The 25,448-nt window shown below is 40.9% G+C and overlaps 1 protein-coding gene across 2 annotated transcripts in view; it reads left to right on the top strand.

Moving 5' to 3' along the window:
• ranbp2 (RAN binding protein 2) overlaps window positions 1-20,790 on the top strand; it is a 38,263-nt gene extending 17,473 nt beyond the window's left edge. Inside the window, exons 12-29 of one of the 2 annotated variants that reach the window (XM_049484754.1) lie at window positions 225-386; window positions 476-613; window positions 1,604-1,735; window positions 1,833-2,039; window positions 2,131-2,214; window positions 2,425-2,566; window positions 4,051-4,145; window positions 4,267-8,473; window positions 9,592-9,669; window positions 13,373-13,552; window positions 15,169-15,237; window positions 15,535-15,731; window positions 16,413-16,584; window positions 16,725-16,817; window positions 17,259-17,413; window positions 17,571-17,844; window positions 18,370-18,704; window positions 19,787-20,790. In XM_049484754.1, coding sequence (XP_049340711.1) covers window positions 225-386; window positions 476-613; window positions 1,604-1,735; window positions 1,833-2,039; window positions 2,131-2,214; window positions 2,425-2,566; window positions 4,051-4,145; window positions 4,267-8,473; window positions 9,592-9,669; window positions 13,373-13,552; window positions 15,169-15,237; window positions 15,535-15,731; window positions 16,413-16,584; window positions 16,725-16,817; window positions 17,259-17,413; window positions 17,571-17,844; window positions 18,370-18,704; window positions 19,787-20,092 — 7,026 coding nt within the window. In that variant the 3' untranslated portion in view covers window positions 20,093-20,790. The remainder of the gene's footprint in view (window positions 1-224; window positions 387-475; window positions 614-1,603; window positions 1,736-1,832; window positions 2,040-2,130; window positions 2,215-2,424; window positions 2,567-4,050; window positions 4,146-4,266; window positions 8,474-9,591; window positions 9,670-13,372; window positions 13,553-15,168; window positions 15,238-15,534; window positions 15,732-16,412; window positions 16,585-16,724; window positions 16,818-17,258; window positions 17,414-17,570; window positions 17,845-18,369; window positions 18,705-19,786) is intronic. The other variant, XM_049484753.1, reaches the window with a different exon arrangement.
• Window positions 20,791-25,448: the final 4,658 nt, after the last annotated feature.

Raw genomic sequence — 25,448 nt, 5'->3', positions numbered from 1 at the left:
ACAGAAGGCTCCAACCGTGTCTTCAAAAACCTCAACTGAAGTGACCTAATAGTACAACTTTAATTTGGGAAATCAATTCCCCCTTAGGTGCAGAGTCTGTCACACACTTTAATTAATTAATTAATTTGTTTGTTAAAGAATTGTAATATTATGTTGTGTGAAATGTTTTGTATAATAAATGTTGTGTGTAAAGTGAAGGCTTTGTGCTCTTTGGTTTATTGAAGGGGGATGGAGTGAACTCTTACTATGATCAGAAGGAGTACGTGGGTCGCAGTGTTCACTACTGGAATGTTGTTCTTCCTTTGCTGGAGAGTATTGAGAAGCGGCGCAGCATCGCTGAACCTCTGGATCCACTGTTTATGCATTTTAACAGTAAGGACATGCAGGTACGGAGAACTTGCGCTCGCTCGTCCGTCTGCAGATCCACTGCTTTTTGATTAGAGAAGGTAACATGCTCATGGTTTGTGTATTTTAGGCTTCTGAAGTCAAACTCTTTGAAGAGGAGGCCATGATTGCGTTTGCCACTCTTCTGGACATCGAGGGCAAAACTGATCAGGCCATCTCCAAACTCGAGAAGCTCAACTGCGTCTCCTCCCACTGGCATCTTGCTCGGGTAATTCAATCAGTTATTGGACTTTTTTTCCCATTAATACATTTTTGACTGAACACTGCTTAACTGGTTTACCTGCGTTCACATTACACGTGATCTTTCGCCTGGCAAGCAGAACTCTATTCACTAAATGTTAGATCCTGGCCAAAATTTCTTTAAAAAAGAAATCACAACTACATGTTCCCTTAGAATCTGCTGATGGATTTTAACAAATAGGCAGCATTCCCATCTTTTTCTGGAAGGAAATCACCCGGGAAAAATCCAGATTATTATATGGTATTTAACATTCATCATGTTAGAGATAAGAGAAACTGTTGCTGCTGTCTGTTAATGTGCTTTACCAACTCCACCATAAACTAGGGCTGACCCCGTTAGTCAATATAATCGACAATGTTGATTATTTAAATTTGTTGACTCCAAATTTCATTTTTGACTAATCGTTTTTTTGTAACAGTACTGCTTTGCTGGGGACAGAGGTACAGTGGTAGATGGGTAAATGGCTCACTCACTGTCCCTAAAAGTGCCCAAACACAACATATGTACTCACAAAATATCAGTACTTTCCACATTTAAACATCTAGGTATTTAAATTACTGTCTTATGTTATATTAATGTCTTATGTTCAGCTGTTTTCTATCGTTTTTAGAGGCGGAGAACATGGCAGAAATAATCGCTGACTAATTGAAAAAAATTTTTATGATAATCTGATTAATCGACTACCAAAATAATCATAAGTTGCAGCCCTATCGTTAACAAATCTTCAATGGAAACCGGAATCGGGTGTGGTTTTGAGGGAATGTGCAAACCTGCTATCTGATAAGCCACACGTCACCTCATTTGAATTGCCTCTTTGTTTCCTCACGCTGCTGAGCTTTTGCTAATGAAACTCTTCTGCCAGCTACTTTACTGTAGTGTACAGTGTGTGCTGATTGACTGATTGATTCATTGATTGGTCGATCTGACTGTCTCGTTCGTTTGTTTTGCGAACTGTAGATCTATCAGAGGCTTTCTGAAGAGGCAGGAAACGGCGTTGAAGAAACTCAAGACATGTGCATGAACTTTCTGCGCCAGTTCAAAAAATACTTATCAAAGATCTACCATGCCAGTGCAGACGATATGGAAAAGGTCTGTTGTCGAAAGCTCATTTATTTCTTTATTTCTGTTTGTCTTGTTGCTGGTTAAGGATGGATGATTAGTTACGTTCTTTGTCTTTTTATTTTAGCTGCCCGTGTCAATGGAGGAGGTGATTGATTTACTGAACGAGGTGAATAATCAGCTCGGAGAGAGCGGAGAGGGGATGGACCGGGTCGACGGACTTCCAATGACTTCTAGCCCTAGATCTCTGGCCGATCCGACCGTGGCCGGGTCGCACAAATTCTCCATGTCCTCTCCAGCCAAGAGTGTGCTTTCCCCCTCCAAAAGACCAGTGGTAATACACTGCTTTATTTTCTCTCTTTAAAAAAGGTTCTGGGTGCTTTGTCGTGTACATTATACGTGCTTCTTTTTTTATTTTTTAACAGTTTTCTCCCAAGACGCCCCCTCACTGGGTGGAGGACCAGAAATCACTCCTGAAGATGCTCTGTGACCAGGTCGAGGCTTTAAAGGTTAGATTTCAACCAGTAATTTATACATGAAGTATTTTATTAAATGTGTCCAATAGAAGAACACTATCACAGGTCAAAAACAAAGACTTGCTTAAACTGTAGTATTACCAGTAACTTGGATCATGAACTCTTAAGAGATAACTGGATCAGCTGTGACTATAGCTGCATAAAATGACAGTCAGTGTAAGTCTTTGTGTTCTTGTTTTGCAGAATGAGGTTCACGACTTGAGGCACAACACGTCTGAGGGGACAGAGCCTCCGTACAGTAGAGTGTATACAGGAAATTATTCAGGAGAAACCCTCCAGGAGCCTTTTTCAGCACAGCAGACCTTCCATGGAGTTCCACTTACAGGTCAGTCAGTAACCCAATTCACAGAAAGTCTCAGCAGAACTCTGATCAGTGTTAGACTTGAGTAATTGATAGGCTATGTGTTGGCATTGTCTGATTTAGAGTAAAATATGTTTTTATATATAAATTTGACAAATAGGTATTTAACTTTTCAATCATTCTGAATAACCTGTTTTGTGCTCTGCTCTGCTCTGTGGCTGTTTGAAGTTTACAGTGTTTTAAATGTGCTTGTTTTTTCAAAAACTAAAGTTCACCTTAGAAACAGTTCAGAACAAAACAGAAGCCCTGTATATGATGTGCATTAGTAAGTGTGCCTGGGAATTTTAATGTAATCCTTTGGGTTTGGGCAGTATCCACTTTTTTATTACCATTAAATGGCTTTACACTGCCAGGTACCGTATTTTTTGTACTATAAGGTGAGGTGCACTTAAAATTTTACATTTTCTCAAAAATCGTTAGTGTGCCTTATAATCCAGTGCGTCTTTTCTATAAAATTTTACCAGTCAGGTTGTAAGGAGCAGTAAAACCACTCCACCAAATTGTAATGCTGTTCAGGCGTTTCAGTTTATTTCTCCAGCATCGGTGCTGGAGTGGCTTTAGCATTAGCCGCTAACTGCTAATTCCCCATTCAGTGGTGAGTATGATCGGTGGTAGTCTGATCCTTACCCCAGCTAGCACTGCTGGAGTTGTTAGCTGCTAATGCTCCAGCCTTAGTGCTGGAGAAATTCATAAATCTAAGCTTACTGTAAATAAAAAGAGACAGACTCAGAAGATCCTTCATTCCGAGAGCCATCAGACTCTTTAACTCCTCCCATCGGGGACGGGATGCTGCTGCCGACTGAGTTTAACCCAGTCACACCACATGGACATTATTCAACCGCTTATTTATTTACACTAACACTTCCCCAACCTCACTTACATTCAAGTACACTTTACTCATGATTGGGTATTCACATGTTCACATTCTCTTTTTAGAACTATATTTGTTACAGATGCATATTTATATTATATTTCTATGTCACATAAGTCACTTTCATAATCAATGTCATTTCACATTGCACTTTGCTCTGTTAAATATTTAATTGTTTAATGACCATTAGCAACATCTATTGCACTGCTCTGTTTACAGATAGATCTTTACCTTGTATAGTAAGTTTTTCATTGTTTTATCTATCTATCTATCTGGAATCGCTTTACCCAAATAAACGGTTTTAGGGGAGAAATCTGTGTAGATTAACCTCCAGCGCTTGATTTTGTTAGTTTTTTTTTTTTACTTAGCTTAGCTTTATTTAACTTCGTTACACCCCACCACCGTCCAGCAGCGAGACCTGCCGAACTAAAGTTCTTTAGTGTCGCTTAAAATGCACCTTATAATCCAGTGCTCCTTATGTATGAAAATAGACCAGTAAATAGACGTTCATTGATAGTACGCCTTATAATACAGTGCCTGTGGTACTGAAAGGATGTTCTCTCTGCTTGTTTTTCAGTTGCCACCACTGGACCTTCAGTTTACTACAATCAGTCCCCTGCTTATAACTCTCAGTATCTTCTTCGCCCTGCTGCCAGTGTAACACCAACAAAGGTATAAGCAGAACATTCATGCGGCTTCAGAGAAAGTCTTTTTTATTGGAATGTTTCTCGTATGATAACATGGTTCCAAAAGCAAAATGGTATTTAATACAGTATTGTTTGAACCTCCTCAGGCTCCTGTCTATGCAGTCAATCGTCTCCCGCAGCAACACATGTACGCCTACCAACAGCCGACGCACACCCCGCCTCTCCAGACTGCGTGCATGTATCCACAGGAGCAGGTCTTTGGCCCCCCACTGAGGTTCGAGTCCCCCGCCACAACCCTGCTGTCCCCATACAGCGAAGAATACTGCAGTCACAATGCTTCTCAATCATCTACAAACCCAGCCCTGCCAGAGCCCGGCTACTTCACCAAACCCCCCGCCATACCCGCCCAGTCCTGTAAGAGCGGCGAAGGCAAATCAGACATGAAGATGAGCTTCACCTCCCAGATTCCTGTAGAAACATCTAAAGTCCCTTCTTTTGGCAGTGGAGCTGCACAGATGACTTCAGCAGGGACTGCTTTTAAGTTCAATTCCAATTTCAAATCAAACGATGGCGACTTTACCTTCTCCTCGTCACACTTAAAGAATAACAGCGAAAGCCTTTTGGGGCTGTTGACCTCAGACATCCCACCCAGACCTGAGGGACACTCTGCTCTCAAGCCTCAAACACAAGACCAGCCGGCAAGCCAAGGTGGGATCTTTACTTTCGGCAGTAAACCCGCCCCAGGGTTTTCCTTTACTGACGGATCCCAAGGCAAGGGCATGTTCTTTGGAAAACCTGACCAAACATTTAACTTCGCGAATACGGCCAAGCCAACGCCTGGAGCAGAAAACGTTGAGGAAACTGATGAGCGATGTGTGGAAAGTGATGGTAGCACCCATGTTGAAGAGGATGAGGATGGACCCCATTTTGAGCCCATTGTGCCTCTGCCTGACAAGGTTGATGTAAAAACAGGCGAAGAAGAGGAGGAGGAGATGTTCTGTAATCGAGCTAAACTGTTCCGATTTGAGGCTGAAACTAAAGAATGGAAAGAGCGAGGAATCGGCAGCATCAAAATCCTTAAACACAAAATGTCGGGTAAATGTCGAGTGTTGATGAGGAGGGAGCAAGTTCTGAAAATCTGTGCAAATCACTACATCACTTCAGACATGGTTTTGAAACCAAATGCGGGATCAGATAAATCATGGGTGTGGTATGCTATCGATTACGCTGATGAAATGCCAAAGACTGAACAACTGGCTATTCGCTTTAAAACTGCGGACGAGGCTGCGCTGTTTAAGCTGAAATTTGTGGAGGCTCAGAGAACTGTGCCTAAAGGTGTGGATCAGCAAAAAGAACCTGATACCAAGTCTTCTTCACTGCAGGCATCTGGCAAAAAATTGGATCTGAAAACTCAGTTTGCCAAAAAGGAGGGTGAATGGGAATGCAGTGTGTGCTGTGTGACGAACAGCCAGTTTGCTAAGACCTGTGTGTGCTGTAGTAGTCCAAATCCCAATGACACCACAAAACCCGAAGCTAAACTACCAGGGGCATTCGGAAACGCCCCCGCTGCTCCTCCCTCTTCAGGAGCCTTTACATTTGGAATTAGCGGTAAGGACACCAGCTCTGAGACCATTTCAAAGGGGTTTGGAGCTCAGATTCCATTTTCCTTTAAGTTTGGAACTCAAAAACCTGAAGCACCCTCCAGTCAGACAGAGAAAAAGGCTACTCAGCTGGATTCTTCCACAGACAGTTCTGTCTCAGATCAAAGTCCATCAAATTTCTCATTTGGATCTGGGTCTGGATCTGGTCTTGAACGCTTCGCTATGAAAGAGGGTCAGTGGGATTGTGATACCTGCTTTGTTCGGAATGAAGCCTCTGCTACAAAGTGTGTTTCTTGCCAGACACCTTGTAGCAGTGCAAAAAGTCAAGCCGCCCCTCTCAGTAGTTTGTCCAAGTTTGGGATGAAGGAAGGTCAGTGGGATTGTGACACTTGTCTAGTAAGAAATGAAGGAACGTCCAGTCACTGTGTGTCATGCCAGCAACCCAATCCAAAAGCAAAGAGTTCTGCCGCCGCCCCAGCATCATCGTCTTCCTCGTTTAGCTTCAGCTTCAGTGATAAACAGAGCCAGCCTGCCTCTACAGTCTTCAAAACCAGCTTTAACCCAGGCGGCACTTTTCAGTTTGGTCAAAGCAAGAAGGAGAGCTCTCCTGCATCCTTTAAGTTTGAGCCGTCTGCAGCTAAGACTGAAACATCTTCAAGCACTTCAAGCTCAAATTTCTCTTTTTCAATGCCAGCACCTTCCGGAGGGTTTAAGTTTGGCCTTTCGGAACCAGAATCAAAGTCTGCCTCAAGTTTTCTAAAGAATATTGCTGAGCAGCACAGAGAGAAAGAAAAGGATATGAGCTCGTCCTCCTCTCTCCAGTCTCTGGACACGGTCAGCAACGATGACAATCCGCTCCTCACAGGGAAGCCCAACAGCTTTAGCTTTGCAGAGTTGGCAAAGTCCTCACAGGGTGGCTTTCAGTTCGGCCAGAAGGATCCCTCCTTTATAGGCTTTGAAGGAGCCGGTGAGCAGCTCTTCACAGCTCCTTCTCAAGACCAAAGGGCAGATATCTTGGATCAAGATGAGGAAGATATGTACAAAACTGAAGAGAATGATGATATCCAGTTTGAACCTGTGGTGAAGATGCCTGATAAAGTTGAACTCGTCACAGGAGAGGAGGATGAGGAGTGTCTTTACTCAAACCGCGTAAAGCTCTTCAGATTTGACCCTGAAATTCAACAGTGGAAGGAAAGAGGGGTGGGAAACCTTAAACTTCTGAAAAATAACTCAAACGGTCGTCTGAGAGTGCTCATGAGAAGAGAGCAAGTGTTGAAGGTATGTGCTAATCACTGGATCACCACCACAATGAATCTGAAGCCCCTTTCTGGATCAGACCGAGCCTGGATGTGGTTAGCAAATGATTTTTCTGATGGCGATGCCAGATTGGAGCAGTTGGCCGCTAAGTTTAAAACCCCAGAACTTGCAGAAGAGTTCAAACTGAAGTTTGAGGAGTGTCAGCGGTTCCTGCTAGACATTCCTTTGCAGACTCCTCATAAGCTTACGAATTCCGGCAGGACAGCACACCTAATACAGAAGGCTGAGGAAATGAAGTCTGGGCTTAAGGACCTCAAGTCCTTCTTGACTTATGATGGGAATAAAGCCAAAGCAGAAGAAAGTGGCGCCGCAGTTCCAAGCAGCACTTCTGAGCCCATGATCAAGCCACTGTCTGAGAGCGCTGGAACTACTTTAGAATGGGACAACTATGATTTGCAGAAAGACGTTCACGATGAAAGCGCAGACACGTCCATATACGCCTCTCCACTGGCCAGCAGCCCTTTGCAGAAGAACCTGTTCCGTTTTGGAGAATCTTCAGCTGGTTTTAGCTTCAGTTTCCAGCCTGTACTTAGTCCTTCAAAATCCCCAGCCAAGCTGAACCAGAGCCGGACCTCTGTGGGCACAGATGATGAACAAGAAACAACTCAGGAAGAGGAGAGGGACGGCCAGTACTTTGAGCCGGTTGTGCCCTTGCCTGATCTTGTTGATATTTCAACTGGAGAAGAGAACGAGGAGGTGGTTTTCAGTCACAGAGCTAAGCTGTATCGCTACGATAAAGACCTCAACCAGTGGAAAGAAAGAGGAATCGGGGATCTCAAGATCTTACAGCATCATGATACTAAACGCACTAGACTCGTGATGAGACGCGACCAGGTCCTTAAACTGTGCGCAAACCACTGGATAAGTTCAGAAATGAAGCTGGAGCCAATGAAAGGAACGGAGAAGGCCTGGATCTGGAGTGCTTATGACTTCGCTGAAGGAGATGGAAAGGTGGAGCAGTTAGCTGTGCGCTTCAAATTGCAAGAAACTGCAAATACCTTCAGAGATATATTTGAGAAAGCCAAAGATGCTCAGGAAAAGGGAGTTTCCCTTGCGTCTGCGTCTCCTACAGAGGTCTCGTTGCCGTCGGAGTCCAAAGCTGCCGCCGTTTGTGGTAAAGCTGCCATTGCAGTGCTTGAGGAGACCACCAGAGAGCGGACTGAACAGTCGTACGAAAGTTGCCAAACTCCTAGTGGGAAAAGCGCAGAGGCTCGCAGCCCTCAAAGCAGCTCCAAAAATGTGGTTTCGCCCCCAAAATTTGTGTTTGGGTCGGACTCCGTGCAGAAAATCTTCGGAAGCCCAGTGTCCTCTAAAGACATGGCGCCTGGAAGTCCTGCAGGTTCCAGCGACACGACCTCAAGCGGTGCTTCTCACTCCAAAACCTTCGGAAGCAGTCCAGCCCCAACCTCTTCTCCATTCCGAGTTCCCGAAAGAGGTAAGACCAATCTCTTTACTACTTATAAATTGTTCCAGAAATAATTGCTTTATACAAGATCCTTATCTTTTGAAGACTAGTTGCTGCTGCTGATTAAAATAATAATAATAATAATAATACCAATATTAGAATAATATACTTTTTAATATACTATACTTTCACCTGTTGCAATGACAAGGACAAATTTGACACTGTACTGCAGATGAAATTTTCTGTTCAATATCACTTCACACCTCATATAGATATACCTTTTTTTCCATTTTTGAACATACAGCGTCCATGTAAATTACCCAGTGGACATCTAAATAGTTGTAATATAATACTGAATAGAATAAAAATATAATGGATAATATAAAAGAATAAAGAAAGAAATAAAGGTTAAGAAAACAAAAACAAGGGGTTAGTAAAATAATTTATCCATAATTGTGTGTGTAGTTTATTTGCTTTGGGCATTCTTCATTTATTTTTTTCATGGCAATAAAAGGATTTGCAAAGTAACATTTATGTTATGTTCTTCTGTAACAAGAATTACAAAACCTACAAACATAGATGGAATTATCTTGCTACCACTGTATAATTTACCCCAATCTATTTTGTTATCTCTCTTTGTACAGCTCTGGTCGTTGTGTATTATGTACATTTACATAAACATACACGGTAATTTAGAGGGCTCTGCTGTAAAAGGGTTGTGGTGGGACCTTGTGCATCTAATGCTGCTGTAAAGCTCCTTCCTCCCTTAGGCCTGGCCATGCAGATCTTCTGTATAATGTACTGTGTGTATGTATATGTCTATTAGAGCTGGGCGATTAATCGATTTTATCTATTAATTCGAATTTACAGTTAAGGACGATGTGTTTTTATGAAAATCGCTTTTCTCTGAGTTTTAATTTTCACCACCGACGCTCCCCTGTGCTTATCCCCGCCCCTCTCTCCCACGCGCAGCCCCGCTTCTCTCTCCCTCCCACCCTCCTGCGCGTGTGTGTAGTGTGTGTAGTTTGTGTAGTGAGTGGCACTGGAGGAACACTAGATTCGGTATCTCGAGATGCTCTGTAAGATAAGCTAATTGTTTAGTATAATCCACTTACAGCACTTCTCACCCATCGTCCGTTGTGTTTTAGGGTTGGATTTTAGGCTTTTTAAAGATAACCCAATGGCATTTTGGACATGCACATCTGCCACCCAGTTTGACTCTGAAGGTATTTGGTTGCTGCACGTCTGATTTGACTCGTAGGAGCTTGTGTGGTGGTGTTGGCATATTTAACTCTAGCTTGAGGAAAGAAACAGCATTAGTGCAGGCAGAAACCTAACCAGCATGCTTCTGAAGTCTAGTGTGTGACCAGCTACTCAATTAAGTTGCTTTTTTTATTTATTATTATTATTATTATTATTATTATTATTATTATTATTAACAGTTCAGAACATTTGCTAACATTTTAGTTTAAATCACTAGAGAAACAGCCTTTTATTATTATCAATAGCTAGTTGAAGGTAAACCTGTTCCACAGTGGATCAGTATTGTGCCCGGTGTTTTGTGCAGACATATACAGTACCAGTCAAACGTTTGGACACACCGCTTCTCATTTAGTGTGTTTTCTTTCTTTTTATGATTGCCTACAGCTATACAGGAACACGTGGAATTATTTAGTAAACAAACCAGAATGTTTTATAAGCCCTATCCGGAAGAGATTAGTTTCTCAGGGGGGCGTCTGTAAAAATGTTCACACTTCTACTCAGTGATCAAACTCCTGCATCTGGACTGCAATTGAAAAAAACAGGAGAACCAGTGAGTTTTTTTTTTGGCTTTCTCTGTCACATGACCCACATGACCATGCTCTTCGATTTCCACTCACTCTTGTGTTTACATGGATCTCTGTGGAAATGCAGGGCCAGAGTGTAATTACGGTGCGCTGCAGTGGACAAAAGCCTATTTTATTAAACACGAGAAGACGAAACTCATAAAAGAGAAAATTACCCTAGGACCCCCTGAGAAACCAAACCAATCCCATCCGGATAGGGCTTAAGTACCATGTTAAGCGTTGAGGACAGATCTGCACTCTCTTGGTATTTTAATCTCAGGGTCTTCGTGAGGTAGAGTCACTTGAAATAGTTTTCTCAGCATCTTTGAAGGAGTTTCTGGAGGTGCTGAACAATAGCCGCTCCTTTTCCTTTATGCCGTGAAGCTCCAGCTCATCCCAAATCACCTCAAATCATCGTCTCAGTTGGTTTTGGGTCAGGGGGTTGTGTCTTAATATTATTGTACAGTGTAGAAAATAAATAAAATAAAAAATGAAGAAAAACATTAAATGAGAGAGTACGTCCAAACTTTTGACTGATACTGAAAGTGTGAGTGAGTGTGGCCTACTTTTAAGCCTGTAGGAACATTAGCTGTGTGTGAGTTACAGTTGATGATCTAACACTTAGTTTGTGTACCTGACCTCATTGTCGTCTGAGGTGCATGAGATTTTTGCATGCATTTTCTTCTGGATGCAGTTTTTAAGAACACATGTTGATTGTAGAAATCGACAAATGTATTTTAAAATGGTAAGTGAAAAAGCAGAGATTCTAAAGCACTGTGAATCTTAGAGTCGATGATATATGAAAGACAGGGTAGCTGGATGTGAAGCACTGCTTGGAGGTACAGGACTGAATCAGTAGGAACATGCTGAGACTAGCCTGCTAACTAATATTTAATATTTCTTTATCTAGAGTAGAGAAGATTCAACAGTCTGTTTAAGGGTGTTTTTTACACCTGCACTTCTTAGTCCAGTTAAATTGGATTGGTTTGTACTCCTGGTGCGGTTTGTTTGGGGAGATGTGAGTACAGTAATCGCACTCGGCTGTAGAACAACCCTGAGTCTGCAATTCTCAGATGTTTACTACAAGCTATTAACTAATGCATCTCTGCTGCTCTGTGCTAAATTACATTGAAATACTCACTAGTCCAGAACACTCCACCACCGTTGTGTATTTACTTTATTAACCTTGCCCCACACAGCTGTGACCAATCAGAGGAGAGAACATACTCATGTGGTTTGTTGGGACTCATTTTGTTGCATTTGGGTTTTCCTGTGTGAAAGCAAACCAAACCCAAATGAATCAAACTCAGCCAATCTGTGGAAAAATGGACAAGAGAAGACATGGAGGCAAAACTATAAGTGTGAACAAAGCTTAATTGAATACACACTTACAAAGCCAGCTGTGTGGTTGTGTGTGGGCATTGTCGTTTAATTGTAACATAAATGTACTTTAGTAAATAATTGTCTGCAGCTTCTGTTCTTTAAATAACCAACTACTCACTGAAATGCACCCTTAAGTCTTCAGGTTGGTAACTGTCCATATGGTACCCGTGTAAAGTAGGGCTGGACCCGAATATTCGGGTATTGGGATATTCGTTCGTTGAGTAGGTATTCGGTTTTTAATTTTGGTATTCGGATATTCGTTTTTTTTCTCCTTTCCAGAGTTCCACCTCACTCTAACCACTTCTGTTTTCGCGGGTCCCGTCAGAATATCTTGCGCGCGGGACAGAACTGAGCTGTTATTGGCTGGAGCGGGAGTTTAATCCAGACGATGCGGGAGCAAATTAATAAATAGTTAAGAAAACTGTAATAATTGTAAAAAAAAAAAAAAACCTAAAGAAAACTCTCAACGCGCAGGATGGACAGACACACACACGCACACACCGATGGTGTTTGGACTGGGGTAAGGAACGGGACCGCACTATGTGGCGGGCGGGCGCGGGATTAAAAGAAGCAATTTTTTTGCGGAGCGGTAACGAGACAGAAACGCGGGAGCGTGGAAGAGTGGGTTTAAAAATCAGTCTCGCGCAGACCTCTATTATACATGATAAAAAAATGCAGGCTCTTCGAAACTGATTTATATAATAAAACGTAAGGGGTAATGTGGCAACAGTAGGGGCTAAATCGGTTACAAAAGCCTGGCCTACAAAAATGATGTCTGAACGAATTTCCTCTTATCTAATATAATTTAAAATGGTTTAAAAATATAAAATAATTTCTAAGCAAACGAAATATTTAATATTGAGCTTATAGCCCAAGTGCAAAAATACAAAATCAGTAATACGGCTATGCCCTGCACAATGCTTAAACCGAAATAGACCAAGTACAATAACGTCATTAACAATGACTTTCCTCTACTCTAATATAATTTAACATGGTTTAAAATATAAAATAATTTCTAAACAAACGAAATATTTAATATTGAGCTTATAGCCCAAGTGCAAAAATACAAAATCAGTAATATGCCCTGCACAATCCTTTAACCGAAATAGACCAAGTACAGTTTACAATGACTGTCCTCTAATATAATTAACAATGTTTAAGAATATAAAATACTTCCTGAACAAACGTTTTTTTTGTTTGTTTTTTTAAGCAAATAGCCTAAGTGTGAAAACACAAACAGCAATTTACTGGGCTGGCTTGCGCAGCGGAGAAACCGTGCAGCAGCCTCCTAGCCTGCTTACGCAGCGGATAAGCCGCGGTGTGGGGCAGCAGAAATTCCGGGATGAAAACACAAAGAAATCTGAGCTAAAAACACAGAAAAAATATGGGGGATAAAAACACCAAAAATCCGGGGTGAATATGTCTCGTCGGTCAGAGCAAATTGAACATTTTTCAGTGGATTAAAGGGGCCGTGATTTGCTTTTTTTTATTTATTTTTTTTACCTCTTTTTTTAAAAACGAATATTCGAATATTCGCTTCGAATCAGTGCCGAATATCCGGAGCTCAAAAAACGCTATTCGGGCCAGCCCTAGTGTAAAGATGAATGGTTTGTGCTTGTTTTGCAGTTTACTGAGGAATGCTTCTAACCTGAATGTTAATGTTCTAGCTCCTGCATATGTTGACTTAAATCTGTAGGTTTAATTCGTTTCTCCCTTTTAGTTCCTTCTCAGAGTCAGCCGGATACACAGGACGCTGGAGAGCAGAGTGACTCGGATGTTGAAATTGTATTTGAACGAAAGCCGACTAAAGAGCAGGCAGAGCTAGCCCGCCGCCTAATGCTACCGCCTGCATTCTTTCATTACAAAAACGAGCCAGGATACGTCAGCGACGGGACAGACGGTAAGATTTGACTGTTTGGTCATATGTAGGATGTGGGTGGATGATTTTATTATAAAAAAATTTTGCAACATTTTTTGAAATTGAGAATGAATGGTACACCATCATGTCTGTGTGTTGAATATCAGACTATTATATTTATATTACATTTGTTTAGATGTTTTTTTGAAGGGGGTACATAGTGAAAGATTAAGAACTCCTGCAGTACCAAATTATGCCCAGAGTCGGGTGGCAAAAATCTGACTGGTCTGAAACAGAGGTGGAAAGTAACTAATTACATTTACTCACATTACTGTAATTGATTAGATTTTTTGAGTAATTTGTATTTTTTAAGTAGTTTGTAAAATAGGTATTTTTACTTTTACTCAAGTACATTTTAAAAACAAGTAATTTACATTGAAATTTTTTTTTGTTCATTTATAGGGTGGTCTGAACAAAAGCTGCCTGAAAGGTCCAAATTAATTAATTTAATATTTATTTAATTTATGATTTGTTGTACTTTTTTACATCAAATAAATAAATGTCTTTTACTTAAAGTACATTTTAAATTGAGTACTTTTTACTTTTACTCGAGTAGATTTTTAGCAAAGTAAAGGTACTTTTACTTAATTAAAATTTTTCAGTACTTTTCCCACCTCTGGTCTGAAATGGGTATCACCACAAGGTCCTGATTCGATTTAAAATCAATTTGTTTAGGGAATTTTCTGTTACAATAAAATTTGTTGTTTGATTATTTGTTGTAATTATACAAGTAACTCTCATTATTACTTCCTTTATTCAACTATTAGATTTTATATTATGAAGACTTAAAACAAGTTACATTCTTTTTTTTTTTTTTTTGTATAATTTACTGTAGTAAATTTCGACACCGTGCTTCACATCTCTATACGGGTTTGGAATGGCCGTTTTACTCAAATGTTAACGTGTGGGTAAAACATAACTTGCTTCCAAAACATTAATGAGGCTTCGGATGCCATCATTTTCAACAGCGCTGTATGAACATATATACTTTTATTTCAGTTACATAAAACAAACACAATATGCTTCATACATTTCTTATTTATTTGCAAATAAAAGTTTAAAATTTACCCAAACCCACTAGTTCAGATGTTACACTCTAATAAGCAAAGTAATAAAAATTAAAATAAAAACACAACAAACAAAAGAAATAATATAAAGAATGAGAGAGAACTTCATGTACTTACCCCTAGGTCTGAACCACAGTCGGGAGTCTCCGCCCCTCACACACTTCTCAACACTCCCTCTCTCTCCAACTGTTTCCATACCCAGTTTCCAAACATCAGCAGAATATTTACTTATGTACTGCTTATTCTGTGCTTATGAATGTGTTATTAGCCCCAATGCAGGTACCCTTTAAATAGTGTTACTGTTTATTCCAGTATTAAATTAGAGGAACCATGTGCAAGTTTTACAAAAAGAAAATAAATAATAAGTGTGAAATATTTGTTTTTTGTTTTTTGGAATCCTTTCTTCACTACGTTTTGTTAAATCTGACTTTAATCAAGCAAATCTTTATTATATAGTCCAGTGTACATTATTTAATCTGTTGATATTTATTCAATTCTTAATCAGTTTAAATGTGTGTTTCTGTTGTGTAGATGAAGATTATGAAACTGCAGTGAGAAATCTAAACGGGAGATTGTACCCCGACTCGTCTGCACGTCACGGTAAGCTACATTATACATTGAAATGAATTAACGCAACACACAGATGACCAGTCTTGACCCTGACCCTGCTGGGATATTTTGTTATTATTTTGATATTTGTTAAGTTACTGTCTCAATTTGGCAGGTATATGTATTTCTGTATTTCTTCATTACCCAACACCAACATTGTCCACAATTGCTTGGTGTGATGTAATCTTACCCTATGCATGATGTTAGAATCACAGTGCTTTACAAGTTTAAATGTAATATTAGTATTAAAAAATATATATAACGTATTAAAAAAATCTTGTGTATCAGCTCGGGCCAGTGGCTCTGTGAGGGACTCTGACTGTGTGCTGGTCTGGGAGAAGAAACCAACGCTGGAGGAAGAGAGACTAGCCAAGAGCCTCCAGCTCCCTCCCACCTTCTTCTGTGGTGCCGGCAGCGATACAGATACCGAGCCTGACCGGCCCGAGGACTTCGGAACGGAGCTCCGAAAAGTACAGCAGGCTCAGGTCAGTGGAGTATCATTTTATATATAAATTACAAACATTAGCATTTAAAGTGTTTTTGTACACACACCTAAACTCTGACTCATCAGCCTCGCACACTGTCATTTTATTTACAGTCATTAAATAAGTCAGAATATGTCAGAATATTGGAGAAATGCTTACCATCACGTACAGTGTAACTGGGCTAATACGAGCTAATACATACAATACAGATGAAAAAAATAACAGAGCATTCATATAGAATAATGTAAAACCAGGTTGTTTGTCCTTCAGTAACCGTGTACACTTACAGGCTGCGCAACTTTAAGAATAAAGTGCAATCACTGTTTTCAGGAACATTTTACCTGACTCCAGATTTACTTACTCTTTTTAGTAATTTGTATGTAAACTGTTTTTGTAGTGCAATAAACGCCACCAATCACCTCTTATGACCACAACAGTATGATAACCTCAGTCTGGCCCTCCAGAAGCACCCTGCATGTGGGGAATGAGGTTATTGAGTAATTTTCTAGACTGACCCAAAAACAGAGATAATTTGTTGAAAATGTCCTTGTTTTAGATTTCCTTATCTGTAATAATTGAGATAATTGACTCATGTTAAAGAAATCATGAGCAGCCTGCAGTAATCACCTCAAAAAAATTTAAAAATGTTTTTTGTATTTTTTTTGTTTTGTTTTGTTTCAGGGTGAAATAAAGGGTGAACAGTTTACATCATCCAACAAGGAGAGATCACCTGCAACCAGTACAGAGACCGCCCAGTCTGCTGCCCAGCCTGCCGCTGATGCTGGCTGCCCCATTGACCTCTCTAAGAAGAGCAATGAAGCTGAATCACTCACCGGCTCAAACATCACTCAGGGTAAACCTCAGGCTCCGACCCTGATTTTTCCTGCAGGAATAGTGATTGATCAGTGTGCTTGCACGAGAGAGTATGTGTGTGTGCACGTGCATATTGAAAAGCAGTAAATGGCTGTGATTTATCTGGTGTTCTCTCCACAGATTCCACTCCTGGTTTTGCGTTTAACTCAGCAGGAGGATTTTCGTTCGCAGATCTGGCGAAGAATTCCAGTGAATTTGCTTTTGGGACAAAAGGTTTGCTTTTAGATGTTTATTTAAAGCAGCGACTGCTATTAATGCTGAGCAATTAATTTAGATTAACTCTAAATTAATGTGGTGTAGATATTTCTATATAGGAGCTGCAGAGGGAATCTCTGTGCTTCTGTCAAACTTGTAAAGAACTTTTCTGTGTGGTTTACAGTGATTTAAATATTTTACACTACATTAACTGAAACGTTTATTTCTTTTAGTTTTGTACATTTGATAGTTCTAAATAAAATAAATGGAACTCAGTTGACCTGCAAAAACAAAGTCATTTTAAATGTTTAAAAAATTAAAAAATAAATAAATACAATTGTAAACAGTTTAAATAGCCAAAGTTATGTTAGTTCTTGTGATGCAGCAGCTCTTTTTAATAGCCAGTTTGGAGTTTCAGGGAAAAATAAACTCTGGAGTGTTGCCTCACGTCTCCTGCAGATTCCAGCTTCTCCTGGGCGAATGCTGGAGCCACTGTGTTCGGCGTTTCTGCAGCAGCTGCAGCCCAAAACGAGAATAATGACGAGGAGGGAAGTGATGATGAGGCGTCCAACAACGCAGACATCCACTTCGAACCGATAGTTTCTCTCCCGGAGGTATTTGCATTTAAGTGCTTATTCTGTGAGAAATCTGATTATTGTCTGACTCGCTTCACAGTTATCTGATTACCGGAGTTCTTGTGAAGGTGTTGATCAGGGTTACTGACATTCTCTGGTGTTTCTGCAGTAATGTGATGATGAAGTGTTTGTGCAGGTGGAGGTGAAGTCCGGTGAGGAGGATGAGGAGATTATCTTTAAGGAGAGGACGAAGCTCTACCGGTGGGATCGGGATCTGAACCAGTGGAAGGAGCGAGGCGTCGGCGATATAAAGATCCTCTTCCATCCAGGTAAAAGGTGCTACCGTGTGCTGATGAGGCGCGAGCAGGTCCTGAAGGTCTGCGCCAACCACACCATCACGACGGCCATGGACCTGAAACCCATGAACACGTCCGCCAACGCTCTCGTCTGGACAGCTAACGACTATACAGGTACACCACCCGAGACGCCCTTTTTCCATTTAAAATGTTTCATAATATAGAAACTTTTCCTTTAATGTTTATTGAAGAGGACATCTTTTACATCTTTACACAATATGGCAACGTTTAAACAGTACATGATGATTTATGTAGATATTAAAGTACACCACACATTAGTTTTAAGATGAATACAGTCAGAGTCGGTTTACATGCATTTTATTTACATGCATCAGATTATTGCAGTTATTTAGCAACAGCATGGTCTAAAATTCCTGTAAGATATTTGACTGCAAGGCCAGCGTCCGAGTGTGTATTAGATTTTAAAACGCACTAGTTAAATGTGTTTAAATTTAAAATTTAGCTTGTTAACTATCCAAGAGCAAACAAACATGGCTGACTAGCTAGAGTCTGTAACAAAAATATTGGTTGTGGGTGTGGTCTAAATACTTCTATAGTTCAGAATACATCGCAGTGAGGGCAGTGTGTTTATTTGCATTTAAGCTTTAATCTCTTTGATTTGTGTGTTCTGTTAAACAGAGGGCGATGCAAAGGTTGAACAGCTCGCCGCAAAGTTCAAAACCCCGGAACTGGCCGAGTCCTTCAGGAAGTCCTTTACCGAGTGTCAGACCCGTATCGGCCAGGCAGACGCCACCCTGTCTTCCAGAATCACAGAGCTTTCCAGACCCAACAACCCCGTGGTGTTCTTCACGGTCTCCGCTGACGACGACGTTATTGGGAAGATCACAATCGAACTTTTCTCTCACATCGTTCCTAAAACTGCAGAGAACTTCCGACTTCTGTGCACCGGAGAGAAGGGCTTCGGCTACCGCAACTCAGTGTTTCACCGGATCATCCCAGACTTTATGTGTCAGGTAAAAAGCAGCTGCTGATTTAGTGTTCGCTTACTCAGAGTAACTGTAGATCTTTAAAGGCTCTTATATTGTAGCAACATTGATAAAGAAAATCAAATCAAATCTCCCAAAACTCCAAAAGAAAAAAGGCTGAATACAGCATAGTTTTTATTTTACAAATTTCCTAAGCAGCTCACTGATATGACGTCTGGCTCTCTGTGATTACAGTACCGTGTTAATTCAGACAGATACACTTTATTGATCCTGATGAGAAATTAGGCCTCCAGCAGCTTAAAACACAAAGAGAAACTAATACATTTATTGTAGCACAAAGTAGTGCTAGGCGATTTACACAATTCATTTGGTTAATTTGAATTACAATTTAATGCAATTTTCAAAATGGAGTTATCGCAATTTCACATCCTTACACACAGACATTTTATCTTTTTTAATCTAAAATATCTGAAAATGCTACTCATTTCTGAAGTGTTTATCCGTCTTACCTTGGTTACCGGCTCCTCCCACAGGCCAACTCATGCATATTTTCTAAACATTCCACAGAGGACTGAGCTCACACTGAAAAAAAGTTTCCAGCACTTTCAACACAAACACCCAGTGGAATAAATAGATGAAATTGCCTTAATGTATGCTTGTCTGTCTTATTCATTTTAATTAATTACATTTCAAATATTTAACATTTTAAGTAAAGGAAAAATCTGGTGAAAAATTCACTTGTGGTGCAGTGAAACTTGCCCACCTCTGTTCGCCCTCAGTATTCTGAAATGCAGCGCTTTTAGTCGATGCTCCCAACAGACTTAGAATACTCGCGATAGGGGCATAGTGTTTCCCATGCAAATAAATAACTGTTCTTACACTATTAACAGCTGTTGCTGAAAATATCTCTCTAATATTTCTGCAAAAAAAGTTTGTACTCCTCATGTTTGACTACACCCCAAATTAATTTCCCACCAGAGTTTCTCAATTCTATTTTCCCACACAGATATTTTTTTGGTTTGTTTTTTTTGTTGTTAATTGGTGCAGTTGTAACATTTATAAGAACTTTGTGTGCTGTGGTGATCGTGTGGGTTCTGCGTGTGTTTCAGGGTGGAGACATTACTAATCAGGACGGCACCGGGGGGAAGTCCGTTTACGGCGGGAAGTTTGAAGACGAGAACTTCGATGTGAGGCACACCGGACCGGGTCTGCTGTCCATGGCCAACCGTGGCAGAGACACCAACAATTCCCAGTTTTTCATCACCCTCAAAAAAGCAGAGCACTTGGACTTCAAGCACGTGGCTTTCGGTTTTGTGAGGAACGGCATGGACGTGGTGAAGCAGATGGGTGAAATGGGTTCTAAGAGCGGCAAACCCAGTAAAACCATTAAAGTTGTCGATTGTGGACAGCTGTAACTCTTTCCTTAACTACACTCCTGAAGCTCAGAAGCCCCTCTCCAGATAACGCCTACTTTCCCCTCTGACTCGTCCGCTCACTCTCCGTCTGTCGGGCGTGTGCCGGCTCAGAGAGACAGTCTACAGTAGTCTTATAATAAACGTGCTGGGGACAGGGGCGGGGACGGGGTGTAAACAGTGGCTTGTTAAATGATTAAAATGGGTGAAATGGCTGATGTTGGCTGTTTTACTGCTGCACTTAAAGAAAGCGTTTGATGGATACAGGCTGGAGTTGTTTTCTGTACGAGTGTAATCTTTCTCCACTTTTATCTAGGCTTCTTGTCCTGCATGGGTTCTGAAATGCGTGTTTTGTATAATCAGGTCTTTTTGCAGGTGAAGGCTGGGGTTTCTTCAGGCCTGGTTTTCACTGCCTCATCCTAAACCGTGATATTTGTTTGTAACAGTTTGCAGTGAGTTTCCAGAGAGAGTGTGAACTGTGTTCTGTAACTCTCTGGGTGGGACAGTTTGCTGGTTTTGGTTTAGTCCGCTGTATGTACTCCTGGATTAAGCAGTGCAAAGTTTGGACTTGGTCTGAAGAGTACATTTTGTGTGTTTTTACTGTGAAGAGTTCTGGTAATTATGCTTTTTTACATCATTTAAACTATTTTGAATTATACCTTTCTTCCTTTGTATTTGCCAATTAAAATGTAAACATTTAACGTCTTTGTTTTCCTTTCTAAATCTCTAATTACTCCACCCCACTGCAACTATATGAATATTTGAGCTGCATGGGATGAAGTATCACAGGACTCCACAGGACAGCTTTACACATGCTTTGCACATTACACATAACTTATGTAGTTTAATAATTATTTCCCATATCAATCTAAATTGATCATTTACTGACATTGTATCTTCTTGCTAACTTTAAGCTAATGCTACAGCGGAGTGAACTGAACTCCCAGCGCAGCTGCAGAGATCAGCAGGGGACTATTTTCGCCACAACACCAGCGAACTCCGGCCGTATCTATACAGCGTATTAAACACAACTGATCCAACTAATGAACTAACTGCACTTACTGAGGAGAGCTAAAAGTGTCACAGCATAAAATCACTAAAACAGGTCAGTGATACTCCAGAACCAGCTGTAACACGTTTAACATTTACAGTCTTTATTATGCAGTGAAATAAATAGGTGGTTCTGGTTGGTTGTCGCCTCAGTGAGGGCAGGTAGTTAGTTGATTAGTTAGTTGTTAGTTGATTATTTGGGTCAGGTGTAGTAATTAGTATAAACTAATGACCGTAATTAAATACTAAACCTGCAGAGAAGCGCTGCTGAACTGAGAGCCACTTTTGTTTATTATCTGCATTTTAAAGCAAGAACACCGACTTCACTGCTGAACATCACACTGCTCAACATTACTGAAAGAGTTTTCACCTGTTTAAATGCTTTCATGATCCTCTGTGAAGCAGCATAATAATCCAAAACACGATCTGACAGGAGTTCGCTGTTATGCAGAATCCAGTCCGGGGTCATTTCCAGCATATTATACGTAGATGCCTCCTGGCGTGCCTGCGTGGCCGCCATATTGGAGGAGGCAATCCTGCGCCCCGAGTGCATTAATTTACACTGAGGAAGGTGTAAAATACACCTACAATAATCACAACCAATTTTTTTACCCCATTTACACACGATTTGGTGACAGCTCTTTGTTAGCTGTCATTAAGCAGGACATGTTATCCACTCCACAAATTCACTGATGCTCCCTCCAGTGGGAAATGGACAACCTCTTGGTCTTGGATACTATAAATGGTGCATGTAAAATTGTGTAAAAAGTAATAATGTCTATAGTGTACATAACCTGTGATGTGTGGTGTTTAATGCTTTTTGCTGCCTCCACATGGCCAAAAAAATAAATGAAAATAATATTTGTTTAGTTCTTGTATGTGGAGGGGGTGTTAATCCATATTTATTGTTGTTCATATATTATTTAAGTGTAACATACACTGTTTATTATATAGTATATACACATACATATATGGACCATTCCACCTAATGGGTGCCAGCTGCTTGTTGAATCTCCAGTTTAAACTTATTTTTGTATCTTTTTAAAACTTTGAACCTATTTAACTTAAATATTATGGATTGATTATGAAAAAATATAAAAGCATGAATGAGATTTGGACTCGCACAATAAGGCCAAAAAATACATCTCTGAAGGAATTTAATAAATATATTTCATATAAAATGAATAAACCTTATTAATATGCTATAACATATGTCTGTTTTAGTTAAAGAGCATAATATAAAGTATTTAAGCATGAAAGCTCATATCTGTAATGTGTGACAGCGTCCTGTATCATAATTACATCTCTGCTGTTTGTAACAAAACGTGTGTAAAACGGGTAAAAATTGGTGGAGTTGTGATTATTATAGGTGTATTTGTGTAAATTAATGCACTCATGGCGCAGGATTCCCTCCTCTAATATGGCGGCCAGGCAGGCACACCAGCTCCAATAGACGGCGGCTGTCGATGGGGTGTCTATGTATATGATGTCTATGATTCCCATCCGCTGTGCTGGGCCGTCTTTTCAGCATTAGTTTAAAGTTAGCATTTTTCTAATTACTACCTTTAAACGATCTCGAACTTCAGAGGATCCAGTGATATTTAGGAGGTAAATGTACACAGAACAAAACGTACAGGATTCTGAACATATTTATTTACCACAGAATGTGACAGAGGCGGCTTTTTGAAAAGCCCATTCAAATTCCCTATATACACTGCTCAAAAAAATAAAAGGAACACTCAAATAACACATCCTAGATCTGAATGAATGAAATATTCTCATTGAATACTTTGTTCTGTACAAAGTTGAATGTGCTGACAACAAAATCACCCAAAAATCATCAATGGAAATCAAATTTATTAACCAATGGAGGCCTGGATTTGGAGCCACACACAAAATTAAAGTGAAAAAACACACTACAGGCTGATCCAACTTTAATGTAATGTCCTTAAAACAAGTCAAAATGAGGCTCAGTATTGTGTGTGGCCTACACGTGCCTGTATGACCTCCCTACAACGCATGGGCATGCTCCTGATGAGGTGGCGGATGGTCTCCTGAGGGATCTCCTCCCAGACCTGGACTAAAGCATCCGCCAACTCCTGGACAGTCTGTGGTGCAACGTGACGTTGGTGGATGGAGCGAGACATGATGTCCCAGATGTGCTCAATCGGATTCAGGTCTGGGGAACGGGCGGGACAGTCCATAGCTTCAATGCCTTCATCTTGCAGGAACTGCTGACACACTCCAGCCACATGAGGTCTAGCATTGTCCTGCATTAAGAGGAACCCAGGGCCAACCGCACCAGCATATGGTCTCACAAGGGGTCTGAGGATCTCATCTCGGTACCTAATGGCAGTCAGGCTACCTCTGGTGAGCACATGGAGGGCTGTGCGGCCCTCCAAAGAAATGCCACCCCACACCATTACTGACCCACTGCCAAACCGGTCATGCTGAAGGATGTTGCAGGCAGCAGACCGCTCTCCACGGCGTCTCCAGACTCTGTCACGTCTGTCATGTGCTCAGTGTGAACCTGCTTTCATCTGTGAAGAGCACAAGGCGCCAGTGGCGAATTTGCCAATCCTGGTGTTCTCTGGCAAATGCCAAGCGTCCTGCACGGTGTTGGGCTGTGAGCACAACCCCCATCTGTGGACGTCGGGCCCTCATACCATCCTCATGGAGTCGGTTTCTAACCGTTTGTGCAGACACATGCACATTTGTGGCCTGCTGGAGGTCATTTTGCAGGGCTCTGGCAGTGCTCCTCCTGTTCCTTCTTGCACAAAGGCGGAGGTAGCGGTCCTGCTGCTGGGTTGTTGCCCTCCTACGGCCTCCTCCACGTCTCCTGGTGTACTGGCCTGTCCCCTGGTAGCGCCTCCAGCCTCTGGACACTACGCTGACAGACACAGCAAACCTTCTTGCCACAGCTCGCATTGATGTGCCATCCTGGATGAGCTGCACTACCTGAGCCACTTGTGTGGGTTGTAGAGTCCGTCTCATGCTACCACGAGTGTGAAAGCACCACCAACATTCAAAACTGACCAAAACATCAGCCAGACAGCATAGGTTCTGAGAAGTGGTCTGTGGTCCCCACCTGCAGAACCACTCCTTTATTGAGTGTGTCTTGCTAATTGCCAATAATTTCCACCTGTTGTCTATTCCATTTGCACAACAGCAGGTGAAATTGATTGTCAATCAGTGTTGCTTCCTAAGTGGACAGTTTAATTTCACAGAAGTTTGATTTACTTGGAGTTATATTGTGTTATTTGAGTGTTCCCTTTATTTTTTTGAGCAGTGTACATGAGCGGCTTGGACACGGAACCTCAAATATGGACATAAACAACATGGCGCCGACTAAAAAATTACGACACTGCTTCAGTGGTCTTTTGTAAATTAAAGAAATAAAACATGATGGACCTTGGTCATGTAGTCCGATAGTACCATAGTAAATTGTGTATTTTTAACCCCCTCTGTCATATAGAAGCCTTGCATTTTTATTATTTCATATAAACCTTTCAGACATTTTAATCGACTCATATTAATTCTACCAATTAATGAGATCATTATAAAGCAGGAGCCTGACTGGTGTATATTTTAGATTATGGGTTTTTCAGTCAGTTCCTAAAGGGTGCTGCTGCCCCCTAGTGGGCCAATGTATTACACCTCCACATACAGGACATCAAGCAACTTACACATTAACTATAAATATATGTAAATAAAGTCAATATCTATCTACCGATAGACAGATACAGTCACCTTACAGCCAAAAACTAAATGTATTTTATAGAGATTTTAAGTGACTGAGAAGTGGAATATCAAATAAAAATCTCAAAAGTGTGACATGCAAAAGTATTCATCTCCCCTTTATCAATGCTTTGTGGACCCAACTTTCACTTCATTTACAGGTGCTAGTCTCCTCAAGCTTTGATCATCTAGAGACTGAGATTTTTGCTCATTCTTCTTTACAAAACAGCACTTCGTATGTCTTTCTTTCAACAATGGTTAACTACTTGTACCTCTTCCATAAAGGCCAGATTTTTGGAGTGCACGACTATTTGTTGTCTTGTCGACAGATTCTTCCTCCTGAGCTGTGGATTTCTGCAGCTCCTCCAGAGTGACCATGGGCCTCTTGGCTGCTTCTCTGATCAGTGCTCTACTTGCTCGATTTGTCAGTTTTGGTGGACAGCCATGTCTTGGTAGGTTTGCAGTTGTAGAATACTTTTCCATTTTTGGATGATGGATTGTACAGTGCTCTTTGGGATGTTTAAAGCTTGGGATATGTTTTCATAACCTAACACTGCTTTACATTTCTCCA

This window comes from Astyanax mexicanus, chromosome 11 (genome assembly GCF_023375975.1).
Source record: "Astyanax mexicanus isolate ESR-SI-001 chromosome 11, AstMex3_surface, whole genome shotgun sequence".
Taxonomy (NCBI): domain Eukaryota; kingdom Metazoa; phylum Chordata; class Actinopteri; order Characiformes; family Acestrorhamphidae; genus Astyanax; species Astyanax mexicanus.
The sequence above is the reverse complement of the archived record's forward strand: the minus strand, read 5'-3'. Positions and strand labels throughout refer to the sequence as shown.